The sequence below is a fragment of the Mobula hypostoma genome, chromosome 9, assembly GCF_963921235.1.
Source record: "Mobula hypostoma chromosome 9, sMobHyp1.1, whole genome shotgun sequence".
Classification (NCBI taxonomy): Eukaryota; Metazoa; Chordata; class Chondrichthyes; order Myliobatiformes; family Myliobatidae; genus Mobula; species Mobula hypostoma.
The window spans coordinates 59609206-59633396 of NC_086105.1; the positions used below are offsets into that span (position 1 = coordinate 59609206).

General features: G+C 40.7%; 1 protein-coding gene across 3 annotated transcripts in view; it reads right to left on the reverse strand.

Annotated features, from left to right (window-relative positions):
- Positions 1–8123: 8123 nt before the first annotated feature.
- kitlga (kit ligand a) overlaps positions 8124–24191 on the reverse strand; it is a 137330-nt gene continuing 121262 nt past the window's right edge. For 2 of the 3 annotated variants that reach the window (XM_063058369.1, XM_063058371.1), the window contains 4 exons: positions 23432–23580; positions 23085–23143; positions 19070–19151; positions 8124–10101 (listed from right to left, as the gene is read on the reverse strand). In XM_063058369.1, the coding sequence (XP_062914439.1) occupies positions 19094–19151; positions 23085–23143; positions 23432–23580 (266 nt within the window). In that variant the 3' untranslated portion in view covers positions 8124–10101; positions 19070–19093. Of the gene's footprint in view, positions 10106–19069; positions 19152–23084; positions 23144–23431; positions 23581–24191 lie in introns of all 3 variants that reach the window. The other variant, XM_063058370.1, reaches the window with a different exon arrangement.

Below are 24191 nucleotides of genomic sequence, written 5' to 3' on the forward strand. Positions count from 1 at the left end.
AAGTATAGGGGGATATCAGAAATAGGTTTTTTACACAGAGAGTTGTGGGTGCATGGAATGTCCTTGCAGGGTGGTGGTAGAGGCTGATACATTAGGGACTTTTAGATAGGCACGTGGATGAAAGAAGAATGGAGGGCTGTGGAGGGAATGGTTAGACTGATCTTACTTAATAAGGTTGGCACAATATCGTGGGCTGAAGGGCCTGTATGGTGCAGTGGTATTCAGTGCTCTATGTTCTATCTTAACATCTCAACACTGGCCCAGAAATGGAAAACAAAAAGAACTGCAGATGTTGGAAATGTGATACAAAATCAAAATATACTTGAAAAACCGAAGCAAGTCGGGCAGCACAGGTGGAAGGCAAAATAGTTAACATTTCAGGTCAAGGACCCTTGATAGATTTTTGTGCTGAAATCCCTGCACCAGAACCTATGAAGCACTCAGGAAGAAAGTATCAAGCCTTCGGTTGAGGAGACGATGGGCAATCGGCTCCAGGATTTGAGTTGCCGTAGGAATGGCAGCCTGGGGTTCGGCCTAGCTGTGCATGGTAGTGGCAGTGTAGTGGTTGTTGTAATACTTTACGGTGCCAGCAATCTTGGTTCATTTCCCAGTGCTGTCTGTAAGAAGTGTGTATGTCCTCCCTGTGGCCGTGTGGCGGGTGCTCTGATTTCCTCCCGCATTCTAAAAGACGTACAAGTTAGGGTTAATAAGTTGTGGGTGTGCTGTGCTGGCACTGGAAATGTAGTGACCCTCGTGGGCTGCTCCTAGCTCATCATTGGACTGTGTTGGTCTTTGACTCAAATGAACTTTTCACTGTATGTTTTGATGTACGTGTGAAGAATAAAGATACTATATCATTGTTCTTAAAAATGTAACCAACCATCCACAGACTTTTTAAAACGTATTTTACTAAAAATAAATTGAACACTGCATAGTTTCTTGAGGTTTATACCACAAGTGAAATATTAATCCATTTACACTGCAGTTTGTGGTACTCTATGCTAATCGAGAGTTCAACTTAAAGAAAAATCTTTCATTACTTCATGAGACCCAGAAGGCAGACATTCTGATAATAAATGTATCCATTCCTTATATCCTCAGGGATTTTTCAGTCTTTAATTAGAGCAGTATTTAATCCAGAAATAGAGAAAAGAAGACTTGAATTTCTATGATTCCCTTCAAGTCCCTGGGGCTTTCCAAAGTGCTTGAGAATCAGTAAAGTGTACCAGCTGTTAGATTGTAAGAAACACAACAGCCATTTTCTGCTTTCACCAATGCCAATGTAATGACCTTCGTCAGAGATGTTGAGTGAGCGATAAATATTAGTGTGGTCGCATGGAGTGGCTAGTTTGCTCTTCTTCAGAGTTAGGCCTATAGAAAGTGCTCCAGTGTAATTTCTCATCTGAAAGCTGGTTTCCTACTGTGCTGTGCTCCCTCAATGCTGCATTGGCGAATTTCATTCATACAAATCTCCAGCACCAAAGGAGGCCGCTCAGCCTGTCATGAACATTTTGACCAAAAGGAGCTCTTGAAACTAATTCCCACAGTCTGTTGGGGGAATTAAGCAGCTGGGGCACTGTCTGGGGAAGAGAAGGGAACTGTGATGCTTTGGGTCGAAGCCTTGCTTCAAAAGATCATAAGGCCATAGTACATACTGTAGAACAGTACAGGCCCTTTGGCCTAACCTTATAACCTATCTAAGATCAATTTAACCCTTCCCCTCACATAGCCCTCCATTTTTCTGATATCCATGTGCCTAGCCAGGAGTCTTTTAAATGCCCCTAATGGATCTGCCTTTACCACTATCCCTGTTATGTTTCAGACCGAGAATTTCTGATGAAGGATTTAGGTCTGGAACGTTGTCTGTTCGTTTCTCTCCCTGGATGCTGCCTGATCGGCTGAGTTCTTCCTACAATTTGCGTGTGTTGATGATGTGAACCATTGTCCAGATGGTGGGGCGGTCTGGTGGGTGAAATGTGTGGGTTGCAAGAGATAAAAACCAGGCCAGGGAGGAGGGCAATGGGGAGTCTGTGGGACCCATCCAGGTCCCATTTCTCAATCCAGTTTGCCGTACATCAAATATTCATCCAGATATGTTTTGAATGGAAGTTTCAGCTCCATGATCCCTTCAGACTGAGGTCCAGAGCTCTCCTCTTTCTGGTTGACCATAGAACATAGAACAATATGAGCCCTTCGGCCCACAATGTTGTGCTGACCTTATAACCTACTCTATGATCAATCTAACTCTTCCCTCCCACATAGCCCTCCATTTACAGGTATCTTTCAAGTATGTACAAGAGTGTCTTAAATGTCCCTAATCTATCTGTCTCTAAAACCACCCCTGCTAGGTTATTTTATGCACTCACCACTCCCTGTGTAAAAAACCTACCTTCAACGTCCCCCCCAGTACTTTCCTCCGATCACCGTAAAAGTATTTCCTCACATATTAGCCACTTCCAGTCTAGGAAAAGGGTGCTAGCTGTCCATTCTGTTTATGCCTCTGTCAAGTCACCTTTCTTAACGGTAAGGCCACAGTCAGACCGTGTGGGCAGCAACGTCTCTGGTCTTATTATGCTGAGCAATGGGGCTCTCCAGGGCTGTGCGCTCAGCCCACTGCTGTTCACACTGCTGATGCATGACTGTGTCGCAGGATCCAGCTCAGACCGTGTCATCAAGCTTGCAGATGACACAACAATGGTTGGCCTCGTCAACAACAATGGTGAGTCGGAGTGCAGAGAGGAAATGGAGTGACTGGTGTGAGAAGAGCCTAAGCCTGAACGTGGAGGAGACAAAGGAAATCACTGTGGACTTCAGGAAAGTGCAGACAAACCATCCCCTTCTGAAAATACATGGCTCCTCCGTACAGATGTTAAGTGCACCAAGTTCCTGTGAGTCCACATCATGGATGACCTCGCCTGTCCCTTAATATCACCTCCCTGAACAAAAAGGCACAGCAGTGCCTCCACTTCCTAAGGAGATTGGGGCAAGCAAGGATCCCCCATCTTAACTTTTACAGGAACACCATTGAGAGCGTCCTGACAAGTTACATCTCCATCTAGTATGGCAGCAGCCAAGCATTGGACTGGAAGTCCCTACAAGGACTGTGAGAACAGCTGCGAAGATCATAGGGGTCTCCCTATCATCCATCGGTGACGTTTATCAGGAGCGCTGTGTACACAGGTCCCTTAGTATTATTAAGGATCCCACCTGTCCATCCAGCATCCTCTTTAACTTTCTACCATCAGGAAGGAGACTCCAAACCATAAAAGCAAGAATGGTCAGGATGAGAAACAATTTCTTCCCCCAGGCCATTAGGCTTCTGAACTCCCTGCCACATTGTACTCGGTGTCGCTGGTTAATCTGTTCCATACTTTCCAATATTTAATTATGCATTTTAGTTCATTAATTATGCATGAATCCTTTGTAGATTTTATCCTTACCTTCATAAATTATTATGTGTTATGTGTGTTACTGTGCTTTACATCCTGGTTCAGAGAAATGTCTCGTTTCTATATACATTATATGATTATATATGTTTGTACATATATATAGCTAAATGACAATAAACTTGACTAGTCTTGACTTAACTTGATTCATTCTCCTTTGCTCCAAAGACCATAAGACATAGGAGCGGGATTCGTCCATTTGGCCCACCTGGATAAACTGTTTATTGTGTAAAATAGCAGACTTGAAGGAGCAATCTGTGATCTCATCAGCCCCAGTGTATGGGTGACCAGATCTGAGTGGTTTAAGCCAGTCAGAATTGAATAGAACAGAAGTCGTCACCTAAGGCATGAAGGTGAAGGCGAAGGCTAAAGAACAATACTGCTTGGGGCCCTGGGCTGCAGCCAGTGAGAACTGACACAGGTCAGCCAGATGGCCTCCAGCCAATGGGATTGAAATGCAACACTTTCTGATAAGGAACAGTTTAAAAGAAAGAAGCTTCGAATGCAAGTCAGTGACAACTTGCTGGAGACAAACCATCGCAGATCGCTGAAGTAAATAAACCCATGTTAGGCACGCGGAGACTAATTCAGGAACATGGGACACACCCAGCCAGTGTAAACTCTTTTTGTATTACCTTTTCTGTTCTTTGACTGTTCATGGAGGGTCAAGGAAACTTACTAGGCGTGTACACAGGTAGTCCGTTGTGTAAGTATGTGTGCTTGTCAACTGAGCCAATAAGGGTACTTCTCAGTAAATTCAGATTCTCTCTGTGCCTAACTGATCGCTATCACTAAAGAGGTAAATCCTTGTAACAATTTAAGGTGGGGTTGATAGTTTTTTTTAATTAGTAAGAGAGTCAAAGATAATGGAGAGAAGGAAGATTGAAAGATTGCTGAGAACATTTACAAAGATTTTGCTGGGTCTTGAGGGCCTGAGCTATAAGGAAAGGTTAAATAGTTTAGGATTTTGTTCCTTGGGGCATAGGAGAATGAAGGCAGATTTGATAGTAGCATACAAATTATGAGGGATATAGATGGGGTAAATAGAAGCAGGCTTTTTCCACTGAGGTTGGATGAGACTGGAACTAGAGGTTATGGGTTAAGGGTGAAAGGTGAAAGCTATAGGGAAGCTGAGGAGGGACTTCTTCACTCCGAGGGTGGAGCGAGTATAGAATGAACTGCTAGTGGAAATGGTGGATGCGGGTTCCATTTCAACATTTAAGAGGAGTTTCGACAAGTTCATGGATGGGAGGGATGTGGAGGACATGGGTAAGGGAGCAGGTCGATGGGACTAGGCAGAGTAACAGTTCAGCACGGGGAGAACATGCTGTAGCGCTACGTGACTCAGTGGCTCCCTTCCTCCTTCCTACACCAGTAGTACTGGCTGCAGCACTTCCACAGACCTTGGTCCAGCCTGAAGAAGAGGCAGGCTGAGGACAAAGTCCAGAAACCTCTGCAAATACCAGTTCTTTCCACATGGATCTGCCTGCATTCACCTCCACAATTGTCAGGGAAGATAGGGGGTTCGACGGGAATTTCCTGCTCACACACATAGACCTCCTCACTGCTTTCTGTGCAGAGACACCCCAGGTCACGCCGTATTTCAGTCACACGCTGCCAAGTTTGTCCGCTGCCCCGCCTCAGGACAGGACCTGTACTTCACCCCCTTGGAACAGAGGTGAGGAGGAAGTTTTTTAGCCAGAGGATGGTGAATCTGAGGAATTCATTGCCTCAGAGGGTTATGGGGGTCAAGTCATTGCTTGTATTTAAAGCACAGTAGCATATGGTTTGCAAAGTCGCTCTAAAGTGCCCGTGATTGGGGTTCAATTCCCGACATTGTCTATAAGTAGTTTATACTTCGTCCCCATCTTCTTCTTATCGTGTTCACGGACAATCTATACACGGCCCAGCCAGAACTGGACGCATTTTTGTGCCTTGTTTTTGAATTCGGGAAGATCTGCAACAGTACAGGGTTCCTCTAGCGATGGGCATTGCAGGAGATGTTGCATAGTTTTGTGGCTCAAGTTCCACATTCACAAGTTGTCGGGCTGGTCGTATATCCCCACGGCTGTGTGGGATCCCTGAGTGCTCCTGTTTCCTCCCCTATTCCAAAGACATACACCTAGGGCATGCCATGTTGGCACTGGAAACATGGTGGCACTTGTGGACTGCCCTTCAGCACAGTCCTCACTGGTTTCACTGTACGATTCGATGTATGTGTGACAAATAAAGGCGGAGTTTGTTAGGCTCCTGATCGGTAAGGGAAAAGGCAGGAGAAGAATTCCGGGAATGGGATCAGACATGATTGAATGGTGCACCAACCTCTATGTGTAGAATGGCCTAACTCTTATATCCATTCCTATAGAGTTATTAGAGCGACAGACAAGCTGCTGGAGGAACTCAGAGAGTTGAGCATCATCTGAGGGGTAGGGGGAGGGGTAGAGAGGAAAAATGGTCGACGCTTCAACCCAGGACATTGACACTTCCTCTCCCACCACTGATGCTGCCTCACCCACTGAGTTCCTCCGGTATGTTGGGTAGAGCACACACGGTCAGGATTGCTGTGTAGGCTAGCATAATCTCGATGGGCCAAATGTCTTCTATGTTGTAAAGAAACGTGGAAACAAAGGAGGAATTCCCATGACAGTATCAATAACTGTTCTTATTTGTGTTCTTTAGATCTCATGACATTAATTTGTTTCCTGTGTTTTAAAATTTATATTTTAAGTTTGTTTTTAATGTTTCTTAACCATTTGTTTAATTTGTATCAGTTTTATACTTTTAGAGATACAACACAGTTACAGGCCCCACTGGCCTAACAAACCCACGCAGCCCAATTGCACCCATGTGACCAATTATCCGATTAACCTGTACATCTTTGGAATGTGGGCGAAAACTGGAGGTCCCAGAGGAAACTCACAGGATCGCGGAGAGAATGTAAATTCCTTATGGACAGCGGCAAGAATTAAACCTGGATCACTGGCACTATAATAATGTACCATTATGGCATCATTATGTTACCACGCTGCCCCAGGTTTTGAATATATGTGTGTCTTCCTTCGGGATTTTGATTGGAAGCTCTTTACTACTCAGTCAGACTATTAATCAGGCAACAGGCAGATTCTCATGAATTGGAGACTCCATACTAGGCTGCAGAGGGCTGTAGACTTGGCCAGCTCCATCACAGGCACAACTCTCCCCACCATCGAGGACGTCTTCAAAAGGCAGTGCCTCAAGAAGGCGGCATCCATCACTAAGGACCCTCACCGCCCAGGACATGCCCTCTTCTCGTTGCTACGTCAGGGAGGAGGTACAGGAGCCTGAAGACATCCGCTCAGCATTTCAGGAACAGCTTCTTCCCCTCCGCCGTCAGACTTCGGAATTGTCCATGAATCCATGAACACTGCCACACTATTTATTTTGTATTGTAACTTACAGTAATTTTCATTTCCTGAACCGGACTGCTGCCACAAAAGGAAGAATATTATAATGTACGTGTGTGTTTGATGGTGAGCATAGGCTGAAGAGCCTGCTGGATCCTTTGATAACTCTGTGTGTGTGTGTATTCTCTTATTGAGAGGGAGGTTATCATAATGAAAAATAGCTTCATAAATTCAAGATAAGTACTCCAAAGCTGGTGTGGATGTTACGGAGAAAATTTGAAATGCAACTATTTGTAACACGAAGAACTGTATTTGTCCAGGATCATTTTTCTCCAGACCTTTGGATTCTCCGAATCAGAAGAATCAGGTTTATTATCACCGGCAGGTGATGTGAAGTTTGCTAACTTAGCAGCAGCAGTTCAATGCAATTCTACAGCCAAACCTGGGATTTGGCCAGTTGTCCATGATCTATCCCTGTTCAGATCTCCTTTTGCATACACTCCTAGTTCTAGGAGGTTCACTAGGAACACAAGAGTATTATCTGAGGAAATGTTGATGTCTCTAGGACTGTACTCTATGGAGCTCAGAAGGTCGAGGAGGGGGTGATCTCACTGAAACCTACTGAATATGGAAAAGCCTGGATGGAATGGACATAGAGAGTATGTTTCCAACAGTAGGAGAGTCTAGCATCTGACGGTACTGCCTCAAAATAAAGGGATATTTTTTTAAAAACTGAGATGAGGAAGAATTTCTTCTACTAATCGGTGGTGAATTTGCGTAATTCATTCCCACAGAGGGCGGTGAAGATCAAATCATTGGGTGTTTTTAAAGTGGAAGTTAATAGGTCCCTGATTAATAAGGTTGCCAAAGATTATGGGGAGAAAGCAGGAGAATGGAGTTGAGAGGGAAAAATAAATCAGCCATGATTGAATGGTGGAGCTGATGGGCTGAATGCCTACATCTTATAGTCTCTTCCAGAAAACACAGGATCTTTGCAAAGGGAAGTTGGCCTTTAAGCATCTTTATGTTTGGATCAGCCACAGAATTCTTAAGGCCATAGTGTGCAAACCAGACAAATTCTGATGCTGTGTTAGAGAAGCCAGGTGGGGATTCTATAATTTAACCTTATCCATCTAGAGTACAATGTGAAGTCACATGGAATGGGCAAAAACACAGGAAAATGAGACCAGGAATAGTTATAAAATCCAGAAATTTATTAAAAAATGTATATTCCTTGGAATACTGTCTATCATTCCCATTAGATGTGACCCCCCCCCACCCCCCCCCCCCCCGACAGTGGTTTAGAGTATACAAATCAACATTCCTTGATGCAGGACATTTGACACAGTTAAATCCTTTACCAGTAGTCAATATCACGCATTTGACACAAACTGGGGCTACTGGGGCAGGGGTCCAAAAGCTGGGATGGACTTTGAGGAGGCTTGAGGGAAAGTTGGTGAGGTTTAGGGAGGGGTTTCTGGTGGTTGGGCAACGGGGCAGCTGAAGGGACATTTGTCAATATCAAACTGATGGACATCTGTTCCTGGAGATCATACACATTAGTAGAGGGGTGAAGAATGTATCTAAGAAAGGGAAGGTTAAAGTCAGGGAAATGAGGGTGAAACCCTATTTGCTCACCTGAAGCTGGTTTCCTCATGGATGGACGTTGTGCCCATAGGAGCTGATCAGGTCAACACTGTTTGGTAAGAAGGAAGTTGAATTCATGTAGCACCTTTCACATCTCAGGATATTCTTTGTTAGAGTTTTAAGGCCCCGGGGAATTTGATTTTGGTGATGTTGATTGTCAGATTAATTAAGACATACTCGCACTGGTATTTTAATTGCTGTAGGATGTGCCTTTGTGACTGATGTTCCAACTGTTTGCTGCATTTTAAATGATGTGACCATTCATGATTTAGACATAGATTATAATATGCGAAAGGAAAGATACTGGGAAGAACTTCTGTTTTGCTCCAAAATACTGCTGTAGAATCTTCTGCAAACACTTGAGAGAGCAGAGACAATCTTGCTTTAATGTTTCATCTGAAAGACATCATCGACAATGCCAACAGCACTGCAGGAAGCCATCGCACATTCCTACTGATCACATGACTTAGAGGTGAGCTAACAAACCAATGAGCTAGGTGCAGAAACAGCCAATGATAAAGTGCTTTCCGTTACCTTAGGACCCTGTCCAGCCAATGAAATGATGTTGAAGTGTACTGTGAGAATCATATTAACCAATTAGTGCACATTCTCTCAGATAAGAAGAATGAACAGTTAATCAGAATGTGAATATTATACTGTGTTAAATATCAGCTATAATTCCATTTAAAGACATAATTGCATTGGTATAGTTTAGATCATAGGATATGCCTTTGCAAATTGTTGTTCCAACACATTGATGCACATTTATCAATGTTACCCATTCACTATTTCAACATAGACTATAATATACAAAAAGAATAATAACTGGTTCATATTAGATATCTACAGGATTGGTTAGGAGAGAGGCATCAAAAATTCCAGGACTATCTAAGTGAGGTGAGAAACCCGGATCTTCAGATTCTCCAATACTCCTATAGAGAATGGCTTTCTACAGAAGTGATCTGTATGGCTGAGTTATATTTGTACTTTCAGATCTCAGCTTAATGCCAAATAGGTTACATTGACAAGACTGAGACAGCTGAGTGTTTTGGAAATCCCTGCAAAAACAGAGCCTTCCCAATGTGTCTTCACCTGCAAGTTTGTCTGTGCTTTCAAACTCAATGTGTGCTGTGTTGTGTAATGTCCAGCAGGGCTACCTTGGGCCGAATGGCCGCCTTCTGTGTTGCATCATTCTAAATAAAGCGCAGAACCGACATCTCATTGCTGCCAAGTTTGTGACCTCGTTTAGATACAGGTAGTCCTATAAGAACCCAAAGTACTTTTTTACACCATGAAGTTGGTATAAATCACTGCTTTCTCCTTAATTCCACCATCAGTTCCAAGCTAAACTCCTCATTGCCTTCTCTGAGCTGATGTAAAGTCCTGGTGCGATGTGGATTCATTGCAAGTTAGGGATGACAAGAAGGGGCTTCCACTCGGAGAACGAAGGTGCACTTCCATCAGCTAAGGTACCCATCCAACGCTCAGTGGGGGACCTCCCGCAACCATCTCACCAAAGGAGGTGCCACCAGTCCATCGCATCAATCCCGTTTCTTTTTCATGTCAAATGGAAATAATACAGGTGTGGAAAATATTGGACCAGTTCGGAAACTGCACAAAATTGACTACCTGGAAATGAAAGCAAGAAAATATGTCACATGATGCAAGCAAAAAAAAAAGTTGCAAGGTAAATTTATTATCAAAGTACGTATAATAGACAGAACCCTGAGATTCATTTACTTTCAGGCACCCACAGGAAAATACAATAGAACCCATGAAAAGCCATATATAACAAAGACAGATTCCCTGAAAATGAGCCTGTATGCTGTGGAGTTAGTTGAATGCTGAGGTGAGTGAAGCCATTCACATTGGTCCAGGAGCCCAATGGTTGTAGGGTAACAACTGTTCCTGAAACTGGTGATTCAAAAACTTGTGGTTCTTTTCCTGCAAGTTTTCCACCAATATTCCATGACCTCCACCTCATTTCCAGGGAACCTGCCCTCTCATTGTCAGTTACAACTCTGGTCTGACAAGTCTCTGAGATCACCATTGGCAGACATATCTTCAGTGTCCTGGCCTCTAAGCTCTCTCCTGAGGGCCTGCAGCAATGGCATAAAGCAATGTCCAAAACTTCAAAATTCAAAGTAAATTTATTATTAAAGTATCACAGTATCTGTCACCATATGCTACCTTGAGATTTGTTTTCTTGTCGGCATCACAGTAGAACAAAGAAATACAATAGAATGAATGAAAAACTGCACACAAAGACTGACAAGCAAGCAGTGTACAAATGAAGGCAAACTATGTAAATACAGCAACAATATAAATGAATAAATAAGTAAATATTATTGAGAACGTGAGTTGTACAGTCCTTGAAAGCGAGTCCAAAAGTTGTAGAGTTGAGGTGGGTGAAGTTATCCATGATGGATAATGTCATAGTTCTGGTCAATATCGTGCCAGCAAACAATGATTCTCAGGCGACATATTCCAGATAGACATCCTCTTCAATTATGTCACTTTCTCTACATTTTCTTCTTGCTCCTTTTGTACTGATTGTGGATGATCTAGCGCTCTGCTGTTCCCGGAGAGGACCGAGAGCACGAGCAGGAACTGCCTGGTGGAGAAGACCAGAGACGGGGTGCGGGGTTTCAGAGCGCAGAGGAAGATCGAAGCGTTGAGGCGAATGTGGAGGAGGTCAGTGGTCATTCTCCATGGAGGCCATGGGGTCGATGGCAGTCGGTAGCCAGGTCAGCAGTGTTTGGACCTGGCGTGGCAGTTGCTCTTCATGGAAGGACTGAGCACATGTGGCTGCTCTTCTTGATGCTGACAGAAGGATGTTTTTGAGATTCCGAGATTAACATGATTATTGGTGTCCTTCAGTTTTCTGTGTTGTCTTTCTTGTTGTCGATTAGTGGGTGGGCGATATGTTACTTTTTGTGGAAGGGAGGGGTTGGGGATATGGGATCTGAAGTTCTTGGTTTTACTGTATGGGCAATCTGTTAGCTTTTGTGTGTGACAGAGTGGTTGGGGTTTGGTGCTATTGTCGCTGTTCTTTTTTGCGAGGTAGGTGATCTGTTAGTGTTTATTGTGAGGGAGGGTGTTTGGGGTTTGCGAGTTTTCTTTCTTTTTCTTTTTAATTTTCATGTAGGGGGAGGAAGGGGTTGATGTCTTTTCTTTCAACAACTCCCATGGTCTTTCTGTATTTCACGGCTATCTGGAGAAGATGAATATCAGAGTTGTATTGTACATGTATACTTTGACAATAAAGTGAACCTTTGGTTCAAGAGCTTAATGGTTGAGGGGTAATAACAGTTCCTGAACCTGGTCGTGTTGGAACTAAGGTTCCTGTTCCTCCTTCCTGATGGCAGCAGCGAGAAGTGAGCGTGGCCTGGATGGTGGGGATCGTTCATGATGGACGCTGCTTTCTTGTGCCTTGTAGATAGAGTTGCAAGTTGATAGGGTGATTAATAAGGTGAGTGGTGTGTTGGCTCTCATTAGTTGGACTGAGTTCAAGAGCCACAGGGTAATGTTGCAGCTGTACAAAACTCTGTTAGACCACATTTGGAATATTGTGTTAATTTCTGGTTGCCTCATTGTAGGAGGACGCAGAGGAGCTTTACCAGGATTCTGCCTGGATTAGAGAGCATGTACTATCAGGAAAGATTAAGCGAGCTGGGGCTTTTTTTCTTTGGAGCGAAGGAGAATGAGAGACGACTTGATAGAAGTGTACAAGATGATAAGAGGCATTGATACAGTGGACAGCCAGAGACTTCTTTCCAGTTTAATATGAGGGAGCATAACTTTAAGGTGACTGGAGCAAAGTATAAAGGGGATGACAGAGGTAAGGTTTTTTTTTAACACAGATTGTGGTGGGTATGTGGAACACCCTGCCAGGGATGGTGGTCGAGGCTGATACATTAGGGATATTTAAGCAATTCTGAGAAATGCACATGGATGATAGCAAAATGGAGGGGTGTGTAGGAGGGAAGGGTTAGATTGATCTCATAGTAAATCACCTTTCACAAAAGAATCCTTAAACATTTCCAACATATGCGGAGAAAGCAATTTTCCAAAGTTTTTATAAAATTCTACAGGATAGCCATCAAGTCCAGGGGCCTTACCAGATTGCATTGAAAAAAATAGCTTTATGAATTTTGGCTTCAGTAATTTGGGCATCAAGAGTTTTTTGATCCTCAACAGAAATTTAAGGAAAAGCAATCTTTCGTAAGAAAGCATTCATTTTAGAGGAATCCTCTGGACATTGAGATTTATAAAGTTCAGTATAAAAATCTTGAAAATTCTTATTAATTTCTTCATATTCCCAAGCCAAAGTACCATCTTTCCTACGGATGTTCAAAATTTGCCTTTTGGCTCTAGCCGTTTTTAATTGAGATGCAAGCAATTTGTTATTTTTATCTCCAAACATATAAAATTGGCTCTTTAGCTTAAGCAAGTAACCTTCAATAGGATGAGTTAATAATAGATTATATTGTGATTGAAGTTCCACCCTTTGAATAAATCAATATTAGGGAAGATTGCATAAATATTATCTAAGTCTTTAATTTGTTTTGAAATCTTATCCAATACTGCTTTAGGAAAATTGCTTTCTCCGTATATGTTGGAAATGTTTAAGGATTCTTTTGTGGAAGGTGATTTACCCTCTACTTTTTATGAGGCTTCTGTTTCTTTAATTCTTAAAAAGGATAAAGATCCTACTGATTGTGCCTCATATAGACCTATTTCATTATTGATTGAATGTCAATGCTAAGATTCTGTCAAAGATAATGGCTAAGCGGTTGGAGAATATCTTGGGTAACATTATTTTTAAAGATCAAATGGACTTTATAAAGGGTCGTTATTCTTTTTCAAATGTTCAGAGATTATTTAACATTGTATATTCGTCCTCGTTTAAAACTCCACAATGCGTCGTCTCTTTGGATGCTGAAAAAGCGTTCGATCGAGTCTGGTGGATATATTTATTTAATGTTTTAGAGAAATTTGGCTTTGGTGTTAATTTTAATATTTGGATTAGAATGATATATAAAAATCCTATTGCTACTGTTATTACTAATAACTGTAGATCCCCTTTTCTTCAGCTTTCACGGGGGACAAGACAAGGTTGTCCATTAAGTCTTTTGTTATTTAGTTCAATACTAGAACCCCATGCTATTGCTCTTCGTGAAGCTAAAGATATTTATGAGGTTTTTGTGAATGAGACCATTCATAAGATTTCTCTTTACGCTGATGATTTACTGGTTTATATATCCAATCTGGAGGAATCTATTTCTGCCTTGCTAAAACTATTTAATGAATTTGGAGATTATTCAGAATATAAAATAAATTTTAGTAAAAGTGAACTGTTTCCTTTAAATGAATCTGTTTCTATATATGATAATACTTCTTTCAAAGTCACGGATTCCTTTAGATATTTAGGTGTTATAATAACTAAAAAATATAAGGATCTTTATAAAGCTAATTTTGTTACCTTGGTAGATTCTATGAAGTATTTATTCAGTAGATGGACCCCACTTACATTTTCACTTGTTGGTCGCATCCATATAGTCAAAATGATGATTTTACCAAAATTTTTATATTTATTTCAGAATATTCCTGTTTCTCTGTCTAAGAAGTTTTTTGATTGGATTGATTCTATTATTTTATCTTTTATTTGGAAAAATAGAAGACCAAGAATTAGTAAATGTCACTTACAAAAGTTGAAAAAGGATGGAGGTCTCGCTTTGCCTAATTTAAGAATGTATTACTGGGCTGTTATTGTGCGATATATGTCCTTTTGCTTACACTGGATTGATAAGAATGATTGGCCAATTTGGGTAGACTTGGAATTGAAAGCTGTGAAACAGTTTTATTTAACCTCGTTATTGGGAGCTGCTTGACCTATACAATTAGCTAAAGTTGCTAATTTAAATTTATACCCTGTGATTAAGCATTCTTTACAAAATTGGCTCCAGTTCCGTAATTTTTTTAATCTTAAAAAATCTAAACTTTGTAGTTTAATTTATCAAAATTACTTTTTTTAAGCCTTCTTTGAGTGATCCAATTTTTTTACTTTGGAAAAATAAAGGTATTAATTCTTTTTTGGATTTATTTAAGGAAGATAGACTGATGTCTTTTGAACAATCAGTTGATAAATATTCTCTTTCATATTCACACTTTTTACAATACCTTCAAGTTAGACATTCCTTACAAAATTATTTAATTAATTTTCCTTACATATTGGATGCCGACCTGTTAGATACTATTACGAGTATGAACCCTTTGATGAAGGGTTCCATTGGAAGAATTTATAATTTACTATTACAATGGGAGAAGCGTCCTTTATTTAAGATTAAACAAGGTTGGGAAAAGGAACTCAATTTGACTTTTATGACGGAGGATTGGACGCGGATTCTGAAGCTGGTTAACTCTTCTTTGATCTGTTGTACATCGCTACTATATGACAAAGGAGAGATTGTCTAAAATATTCCCGAACATTGATAGTTATTGTGATAGATGTAAAACTGAGACAGCTACACTGACACACATGTTTTGGTCTTGTTCTACACTGGAACAGTTCTGAAAGTCAGTTTTCTCGGCAATTTCTAAAGCACTTAAAATTAATTTACAACCTAACAAATTAACTGTGCTTTTTGGAATAATTTCTCAAAATATCCGCGGTATCTCTTTGTCTGACCAACATGTTATTGCATTTGTTACATTGATTGCTAGGAGGACCATTTTGTTGAACTGGAAGGATACGTCGGCTCCCATTTTGTCACAATGGTTCTCTCAAGTGATGCTATGTCTTAGTTTGGAGAAAATTAGAAGTCGAACCTTTGAACCTATGTTTGATTTTGAGAAAAGATGGGGTTCATTTGCTCGTTACTATCATTTGAGTTAATTGATAGATTTCCTCCACGATCTAATTGTAAATTTTTAGTACATTTTTTTTCTTGCTGGCAGCTTCATATTTATCTTCGGAACCTTTTTGTATGACGCATGGTTCCGAGTTGAACACTAATGGTTTTTTTTTTCTCACTTTTTTTTTGCTTTAGTAGGGTTTTTTCCTCTTTTTTTTTGTCACCAAAATTTTTCCAATCTTTAAAACAATGTTTTTTTTCTTGAGATATTGTAAGTGTTGCCTACTTCAATGTACTCTTGTTAATTTTGGATAATAATAATAATAAAAAGATTTGAAAAGATTGATCTCTAGTAGGTTAAAAGGGTGATACAACAATGTGGGCTGAAGGACCTGTACTGTTCTGTACTCCTCTACGTAGATACAGATGAAAGAAAAGTGAAGTGCTATGTGTGAGGGAAGGTTCATTTGCTCTTGTAGTGTATTAAAGGTTGGCATAAGATTGTGAGCCAAAGGGCTTGTTCTGTACTGTACTGATCTATGCTGCATGTTCTATAATTTCAGTGGTCCCCAACCACCAGGCCGCAAAGCATGTGCAACCAGGCTGCGGGGAAACGATATGATTTGGCGATATGAGTCAGCTGCACCTTTCCTTATTCCTTGTCACGCACTGTTGAACTTGAAATAACCTACCAAGTCATACCAAATGACACATAAAACCTAAAATAACATTAACATATGGTAAAAGCAGGAATGATACGATAAATACACAGCCTATATAAAGTAGAAATAATGTATGTACAGTGTAGTTTCACTTAACAGAATTGGGAAGATTAAGCCAAAACTGATTTGTAGAAAAAAATCGGCACGTACACGCATGCGCACACAGGTGGCCGCGCAAGGCTTCATGGTCATGGTAGTCTTTCTCGGGGTAAACACAAGTGTCCCGTATTTGACTGCTACTTTTGTCCCTTATTTGGGAGTGAGAAAGTTGGCAACCCTACTTGAATACCACCCCCCTCCTGTCTGCCGGTCCGCAAGAATATTGTCAATATTAAACCGGTCCGCGGTGCAAGAAAGGTTGGGGACCCCTGTTCTATATATTTCAGGAATACTGGAGGATTGGGTGGATTAGGACAGCTGTCTAAAGTGTATGGTTCTAGTGTCCAGAATAAATCATAAAAAACAAATATTCAATCAGAATGTTTGAGAAATAGGCACCCTGCCAACAAACATTCTTTGCCAATATACAGTATTTCACATCTGATAGTAATGATATTTGATCTCCCCTTCCTTTGGGATTAGCTTGCTTGATAATTAATTCACAGTATGGGTTTAAGGAGAAGCAGTTAGTGCTTAGGAAAACATGACCCGCGGCAAGTTTTATTGATGCACCATAAAAGCATCCTATCTGGATGCATCACGGCTTGTTGTGGCAACTGCTCCGCCTGAGACTGCAAGTAACCGTGGAGTTTTGTGGACACAAACTCAGTACATTATGGAAACCAACCTCCTCGCCAAGGACTCTATACTTTTTGCTGCCTCGGTAAAGCAGCTAGCACCATCAAAGACCCTGCCTACCCCAGGCATGCTCTCTTTCCCCCTCCCTTGTGGCAGGTGATGCAAAAGCCTGAAAGCACATAACACCAGGCTCAAAACAGCTTCAATCCCACTGTTAAAAGACCACTGAACATTCCCATATGATAAAATAGTCTCTTAACCTGAAGATCTATCTCGTTATATGTTGGACCTTATTGTCTACCTGTACTGCACTTTCTATGTAACTGTAAAACTTTATTTTGAACTTCATAAAACTATAAAACATAGAAACCAAATTAGGCCATTCAATTCAGGTCTGCCATTCGATCACAGCTGATTTATTTTCCTTCCAACTCCATTTGCCTGCCCTCTCCCAATAACCGTTGACACCCTATTAACCTCCACTTTAAATATACGCAATGACTTGGCCTCTACAGCCACACGTGGCAATGAATACCACAGATTCATCACACTCTAGCTAAAGAAATTCCTCCTCATCTATGTTCCAAAGGGATGTCATTCTACTCTGAGGCTTTGCACTCTGGTCCTAGATTCTCTCACTATTTGAAATATCCTCTCATGTCCACTCTATCCAAACCCTTCAATATTCAGTATGTTTCAATGAAATGTCCCCTTCATTCTTCTAAACTCTAGTGAGAACAGGTCCGGAGTCATCAAAAGCTCCTCATTTGTTAACCGTTTCATTCTTGGGATCATTCTCGTAAATCTCCTCTGGAACCTCTCCAACACCAACACATCCTTTCTTAGGTAAGGGGTCTGGAACTGCTCATGATATTCCCTCCTGACCAATGCCTTCAAAAGCCTCTGCATTATATCCTTGCTTTTATATTCTAGTCCTCTCAAAATAATTGTTAACATTGCTTTTATCTTCCTTAACCTTCACACTTATTGTTTACCTTGTAATACCTCAATGCATTATTGCAATGAATTAATCTATTTGTATGGTATGCAAAATGTGTTTTCCATTGTACCTCAAGCAAACTGTTTTTAAATAGCATCAGTTGAACGGGTTTGTGTTCAAAAAGCAGTGATTTCTTTGGTGGGAAATAAGCAATAAGATAATTCAGAACTATTTTGCTCAATGTGGTTTCAAGCATTCAGACTTGATAATGCCAAGAACAGCCAGGAGTGAAAATGAAACAATTTCACTACTTCAACAAGTTAAGAACTATGAAGAATTTAAAGGTATTGACAATAATCTTGAATATTAAACTTTGGTCCCCATCGGACACTCAGCTCTCACTTGTGTGGCTTCAAGTAGCTGTTTGTATGCGACAGTGACCATACCCTGGTACACTGCTTTGACAGGTGGGCTAAACTTTGTGAGGGTAACCTGTGAGTCTCATACCCTTGTGAAGCCACTTACAAGGAATTATGGGTCTGTATACCCTGGTCCCTTTGTTCTACTGCTCCATGTTTTAAGCAACTTCCTGAATTTCTGAACAAATCCCTGAGACGACTTATAACTGGAGGATCAAGTCATACCTCAGAGCAAGATCACAGAGTTGTGGAGGCACTCGGCATAGACCCAGGTTTACTGCATCCATGACAACCCGGAAGCAGTTAGAATCAGAAATGCAAGAGATTCTGCCGATGCTGGAAGTATTGAGCAACATGCACGAAATGCTGAAGGAAATGCAGGTGGCAGCACATATGGAAGGAAATAATGGTCGATATTTCAGGCCCAGGCTCTTCATCAGGGCTGGCGATGAAGAATCGTCCAGTGTTTTGTGTGTGTTGCTTCCATTTTCCTGCACTATCCCCATACCTGTTGACTCTCATGATAGCCAGAATTCTATCGATGGCTGCCTCAAATGAATGTGAAGACTGCACGCCCACAGCACTCTGATATACAGAATTCCGCACATTAAACATCTTCACCGCCAAAGTGGTGAATGGCGAACCCTTCTTTCAAAGACTGGGAACTGCTAACACTCCAGGCCGTTGGATACTAGTTTAGCGTCTACTCTGCACCTGAATACCCTCAGCTGTGGGATTGCTCCCTCAGGTAGCAGAGATCATGTTGGGGAAATGGGACAAAGACAGTGGGAACAATTAGAGACTTAAAGAAGGTGCAGAAGACGGGAATCAAAAACATCTGCACTAACCAGTTGTGCCTTCCCTTACAAGTTCCATGTGAGACAAACAAAAATCAACACATTTACTGAAGAAATGACCTACCACATTATCAGCTGGTAACTTTATGTACAAGAATCTTGATTTTCAGTGATGAATTGGACATGTTGCTCGGTCTCCCACCTGTGGAACATTAATTTACATTAACTGGGTCACGTGGTGGCTAATGGAATCCTATTACAGCGCCAGAGACCAAGGCTCAATTCTGCTACTGTAAGGAGTTTGTACGCTTTCCATGTGACCACATGGGTTTCCTCCGGGTGCTCTGGTTTCCTCCCACAAGCCAAAGCTGTCAGTAGCTTAATTGGTCACATGGGTGTAATTGGTTGGGGCAGGCTCATTGGGCCAGAAGGGCCTTTTATCATGTTGAATTTCTAACTAAGTAAAAAAAAAATCACTCCAGTAATCTAAGCAACACACATAAAAGTTGCTGGTGAACGCAGCAGGCCAGGCAGCATCTCTAGGAAGAGGTGCAGTCGACGTTTCAGGCCGAGACCCTTCGTCAGGACTAACTGAAGGAAGCGCGAGTAAGGGATTTGAAAGTCCCTTACTCACTCTTCCTTCAGTTAATCCTGACGAAGGGTCTCAGCCTGAAACGTCGACTACACCTCTTCCTACAGATGCTGCCTGGCCTGCTGCGTTCACTAGCAACTTTGATGTGTGTTGCTTGAATTTCCAGCATCTGCAGAATTCCTGTTGTTTCCCCCTTGTATTAACCATTTTTGTACTGGGAAAAAGTCTCTTGCTGTCCACTCAATCTATGCCTCTTAACGCCTTATACACCTCTATCAAGTCACCCCTTATCCTCCTTTGCTCCAAAGAGAATAGCCCTAACTTGCTTAACCTGTCCTCATAAGACACTAGAGAAAAATAGAGTTGTTTCCGGCTTTAAGGATGGATTTTTAAAAATATAATTTTTATTGAGTTTTCAAAGTGAATACATGAAAAGATAGTGTCTACCCTCCCCCCCTTAACCCTTCCCCCCCCCCCCGATATATACTCCTACCTAAAAAAAAAGGAAGAAAGAAAGAAGATAAAAAAGAACTGCCTGGATATTGGAAGGTTTCCACATGCTCCATGGGATTCAAAATAAATTTAGTATATTTATTTATTACTTTCCCCAAGAGACCAAGGTCTTTATCATCAGAGCAACTAAATATCACATCCTATCTTTTGTAAATAAGGGTGCCAAATATTCAAAAATGTTTAATATTTATCTCTTAAATTAGAAGTAATTTTTCGAGTGGAATAGAACTAGCCATTTCATTGTTCCAACGATACATACTTAAATACGAATCAGATTTCCAAGTAACTGCTATAGCCTTCTTAGCTACTGCCAATGCAATTTTTATGAATTCTTTTTGATATTTATTCAATTTAAGTTTCGGTTTTATCCCTTCAATATCACCTAATAGAAATAATACAGGGTTATGTGGAAGTTGAGTTCCAGTAATTTGTTCCAAGAAGACTCTTAAATTTATCCAAAAAAGTTGAATTTTAGAACAAGACCAAGTAGAATGTAAGAAAGTACCAATTTCTTGATTACACCGAAAGCATTGATCAGATAAATTTGAATTTAATCTATTTATTTTTTGTGGTGTAATATATAATTGGTGTAAAAAACTATATTGTACTAATCTAAGTCGAACGTTTATTGTATTTGTCATACTGTCAAGGCACAGTCTTGACCAATTTGTTTCATCAATATTAATATTCAGATCCGTTTCCCATTTTTATATTGACTTGTGGATTCCTTGTTTAATTGTCTGTTTTTGAATCAAATTATACATACAAGAAATAAATTTTTTAATTTTTCCTTTTTGAATTAAAATTTCAATTTCATTGGGTTTTGGCAAAAACATTGTTTGACCCAGTTTGCCTTTAAAGGTAACAAAAGAAAGTGTTATTTGATATTTTATATTTATTCTTTAGTTGTTCAAATGACATCAATATACCTCGTTCATAACAGTCTCCAATAATCTAATCTCTTTTTGGTACCAATTATATAAAAGTTGATTATCCATTGTAAAAGGAATAAGTCTGTTTTGGAACAAAGGTCTCTTTGCTAATAAAGGTTTCTTTATTTCATTATCAACATTTATCTTATTCTATAGATCTATCAAATGTTTTAATATAGGAGATTCTTTCTTTTCCCATATCCATTTAGATACCCATTTATATATAAAATCTTCAGGTACATTTTCTCCTATCTTATCTAATTCTATTCTAATCCATGCCGGTTTTCGTTCGTCAAAGAAAGATGCAATAAATCTAAGTTGATTTGCTTTATAATAATTCTTAAAGTTTGGAAGTTGTAACCCTCCTAACTCAAATTTACATGTCAATTTTTCCAATGATATTCTTGACATCTTACCTTTCCAAAGAAATTTTCTCACACATTCATTTAACTCTTGAAAAAATTTCTGTAGCAATTGTATTGGTAATGTTTGAAACAAATACTGTAATCTAGGAAATATATTCATTTTTACAACATTGACTCTACCCACTAATGTTACTGGTAGTATCATCCATTTGTCAAGATCTTCTTGAATTTTTTTCAATAGTGGTAAATAATTACATTTATATAAATTCTTTACATCATTATCAAGTCTTATACCTAAATACTTAATACCATTTGCCGGCCATCTAAATTGGGTTGCTAATCGACATTGGCTATAGTCTCCTTTAGTAAGAGGTAAAATTTCACTTTTATCCCAATTTATTTTATACCCTGATACTTTCCCATATTCATCCAACCTAGAAGATAATTTATGTAACGAATGCTGTGGGTTTGTTAAGTAAATCAAAACATCATCAGCAAAAAGGATGGATTATTGACCTGAAATATTAATCCTGGCAGTGTCCTGTTAAGCCTTCTGTGCACCCTCTCTAAAGCTTCCACATCCTTTCTACAATGAGGCGGCCAGAACTGATCATAATACTCCAAGTGTGGTCTAACCAGAGTTTTATAGAGCTTGTGGCTCCTGAACTCAGTCCTCCGACTAATGCAGGCCAACATGCCATAAGCCTTCGTAACCACCCTCTCAACTTATGTGGCAACTTTGAGGAATCAATGGATGTGGACCCCAAGATCCTTCTGTTCGTCCACACTCCTAAGAATCCTGCAATTAATCTTGTATTCTGCTTTCGTTTGCCCTTCCAAAGTGAAACATTCCACTCTTCCAAATTAAACTCCATTTGCTAATTCTCAGCCCAGCTTTGCATCCTATCAATGTGTCGCTGTAACCCCCGACAAATTTCTACATGGTCCACAATGTCACCAACCTTCATGTCACCTGTGAACTTACTAACCCACCCTTCCACTTCCTCATTCAAGTAGTGTATAAGAATCACAAAGAGCAGGAGTGCCAGGGCAGATGCCTGGTCACTGACCTCCATGGAAAATACAGTATGTTCTATCTACTATAACCATCCACCTTCTGTGAGCAAACCAGTTCTGAATCCATGCAGCACATCTGGTAATATGGAACATACAGGAGACAGGGGAATTAATATTTCAGGTCAAAATCCTCCATCATTAAAGCCTGACACATTAACTCTATTTTTCTCTCCATAGATGCTGCCTGACTTGCTAAGTATTTCTACTGTTATCTGTTTGCATTTTATGTTTCAAGCGGCTGTAGTTTTGTACATTAACACCCTGTATGTTATGTGGTACCCAATAGATAGTAAGGTTTGTACCACAAGCACTCTGAGCAGTTCTGGGAGTCAGACAGCAGGAAGGATGTGGGAAAAGTGTAGATGCTCCGATGGCTAATGTTATTCCATTGTTCCAGAAAGGGTGTAGGCATAACCCTGGGTATTAGAGATCAGTAAGTCTTACTTCAGTGGTGGTCAAATATTGGAGGGGATTCTTTGAGACAGGATCAAGCTCTATCCATAGAGGGGGACAAACAGTTGATGTTTCGGACCAAGACCCTTCATCAGGACTGCTTATTCATTCCCATAGATGCTGCCTGACCTGCTGAGTTCCTGCAGCACTGTGTGTGTGTGTTGCTCTGGGTGTCCAGCCACTGCAGAATTTCTTGTGTTTACCTTGCTGCTTCACACTCGTTGTCCGTTGGGTTACGTCTACTGCTTCGCGTTCTCCTGTTCTGTGGAGATAGACACACAAAGGGTTAATGGGTTGCACGCAGATTGAGCTTCCAGTCCATAAGAATGTTGCTCGTAATTGCAGACTATAAGACCATGAAACACAGAGTGCGAACAGAATCAGGCCATTCAGCCCATCAAGACTGCTCTGCCATTCCATCATTAACCCTTTCAACTCAATTCTCCTGCCTTCTCTCTGGAACCTTTGATGCCCATACTAACCAAGAACCTATCAAACTTTGCTTTAAATATACCCAGTGACATGGCCTCCACGGGCACCAATGACCTACCTTCTGTGTCTGGACAATGAGGCACGTGAGAATCACAGTGATCGTCCCAGTGCAAGCAACGGTGATCAGAATCACAGGAAAATGGTCCATTAATGTGGCACAGTTGATGCAACCTCCCTTGATATGATTGAGATCGCTTATTGGCTGATCTGTAAGGAAAACAATATTTCTCTGTCAACCTGTTACAAAAATCCTGACTAAAGCACATTTTGTTACATTCTCAGTGGTACATGGATTGACGTGCATTAAAGTGAAGGGTGATTCCCGCTGGTAAAGTCTGAAGAAGTGCTGGGGTTTACTGCTCCGGGAGATGGATGACCTGTAGCTCATAAAGTGGCCACTGAGCGTACTTCACCATAGACTGAGATTCGTTTTCTTGCAGGCTTTCACAGTAGGTAGAAAGAAACACAACAGAATCAATAAAAAGCTACACACTACGAAAGACGGACAAACAAGTGATGATGCAAAAGACAACAATTTGTGCAAATACAAAAGCTAAGTAATAATAAATAAATAAATAATATTGAGGACATGGATTGTAGAGTTCTTGAAAGTGAGTCCACAGGTTGTGGAATCAGTTCGGTGTTGGGGTGAATGAAGTTATCCATGCAGGTGTAGGTGCTTGATGGTACTGCTTTAGGGGAGAGGTGACCTACAAGAGGTCTTCAGGCTCACGTTGGCATTCACAAGGGCAGCACGTGGAAAAGACTGAGACCAGAGCTACAACATGAAAACATCACTGATAAATCCCACTGAACAC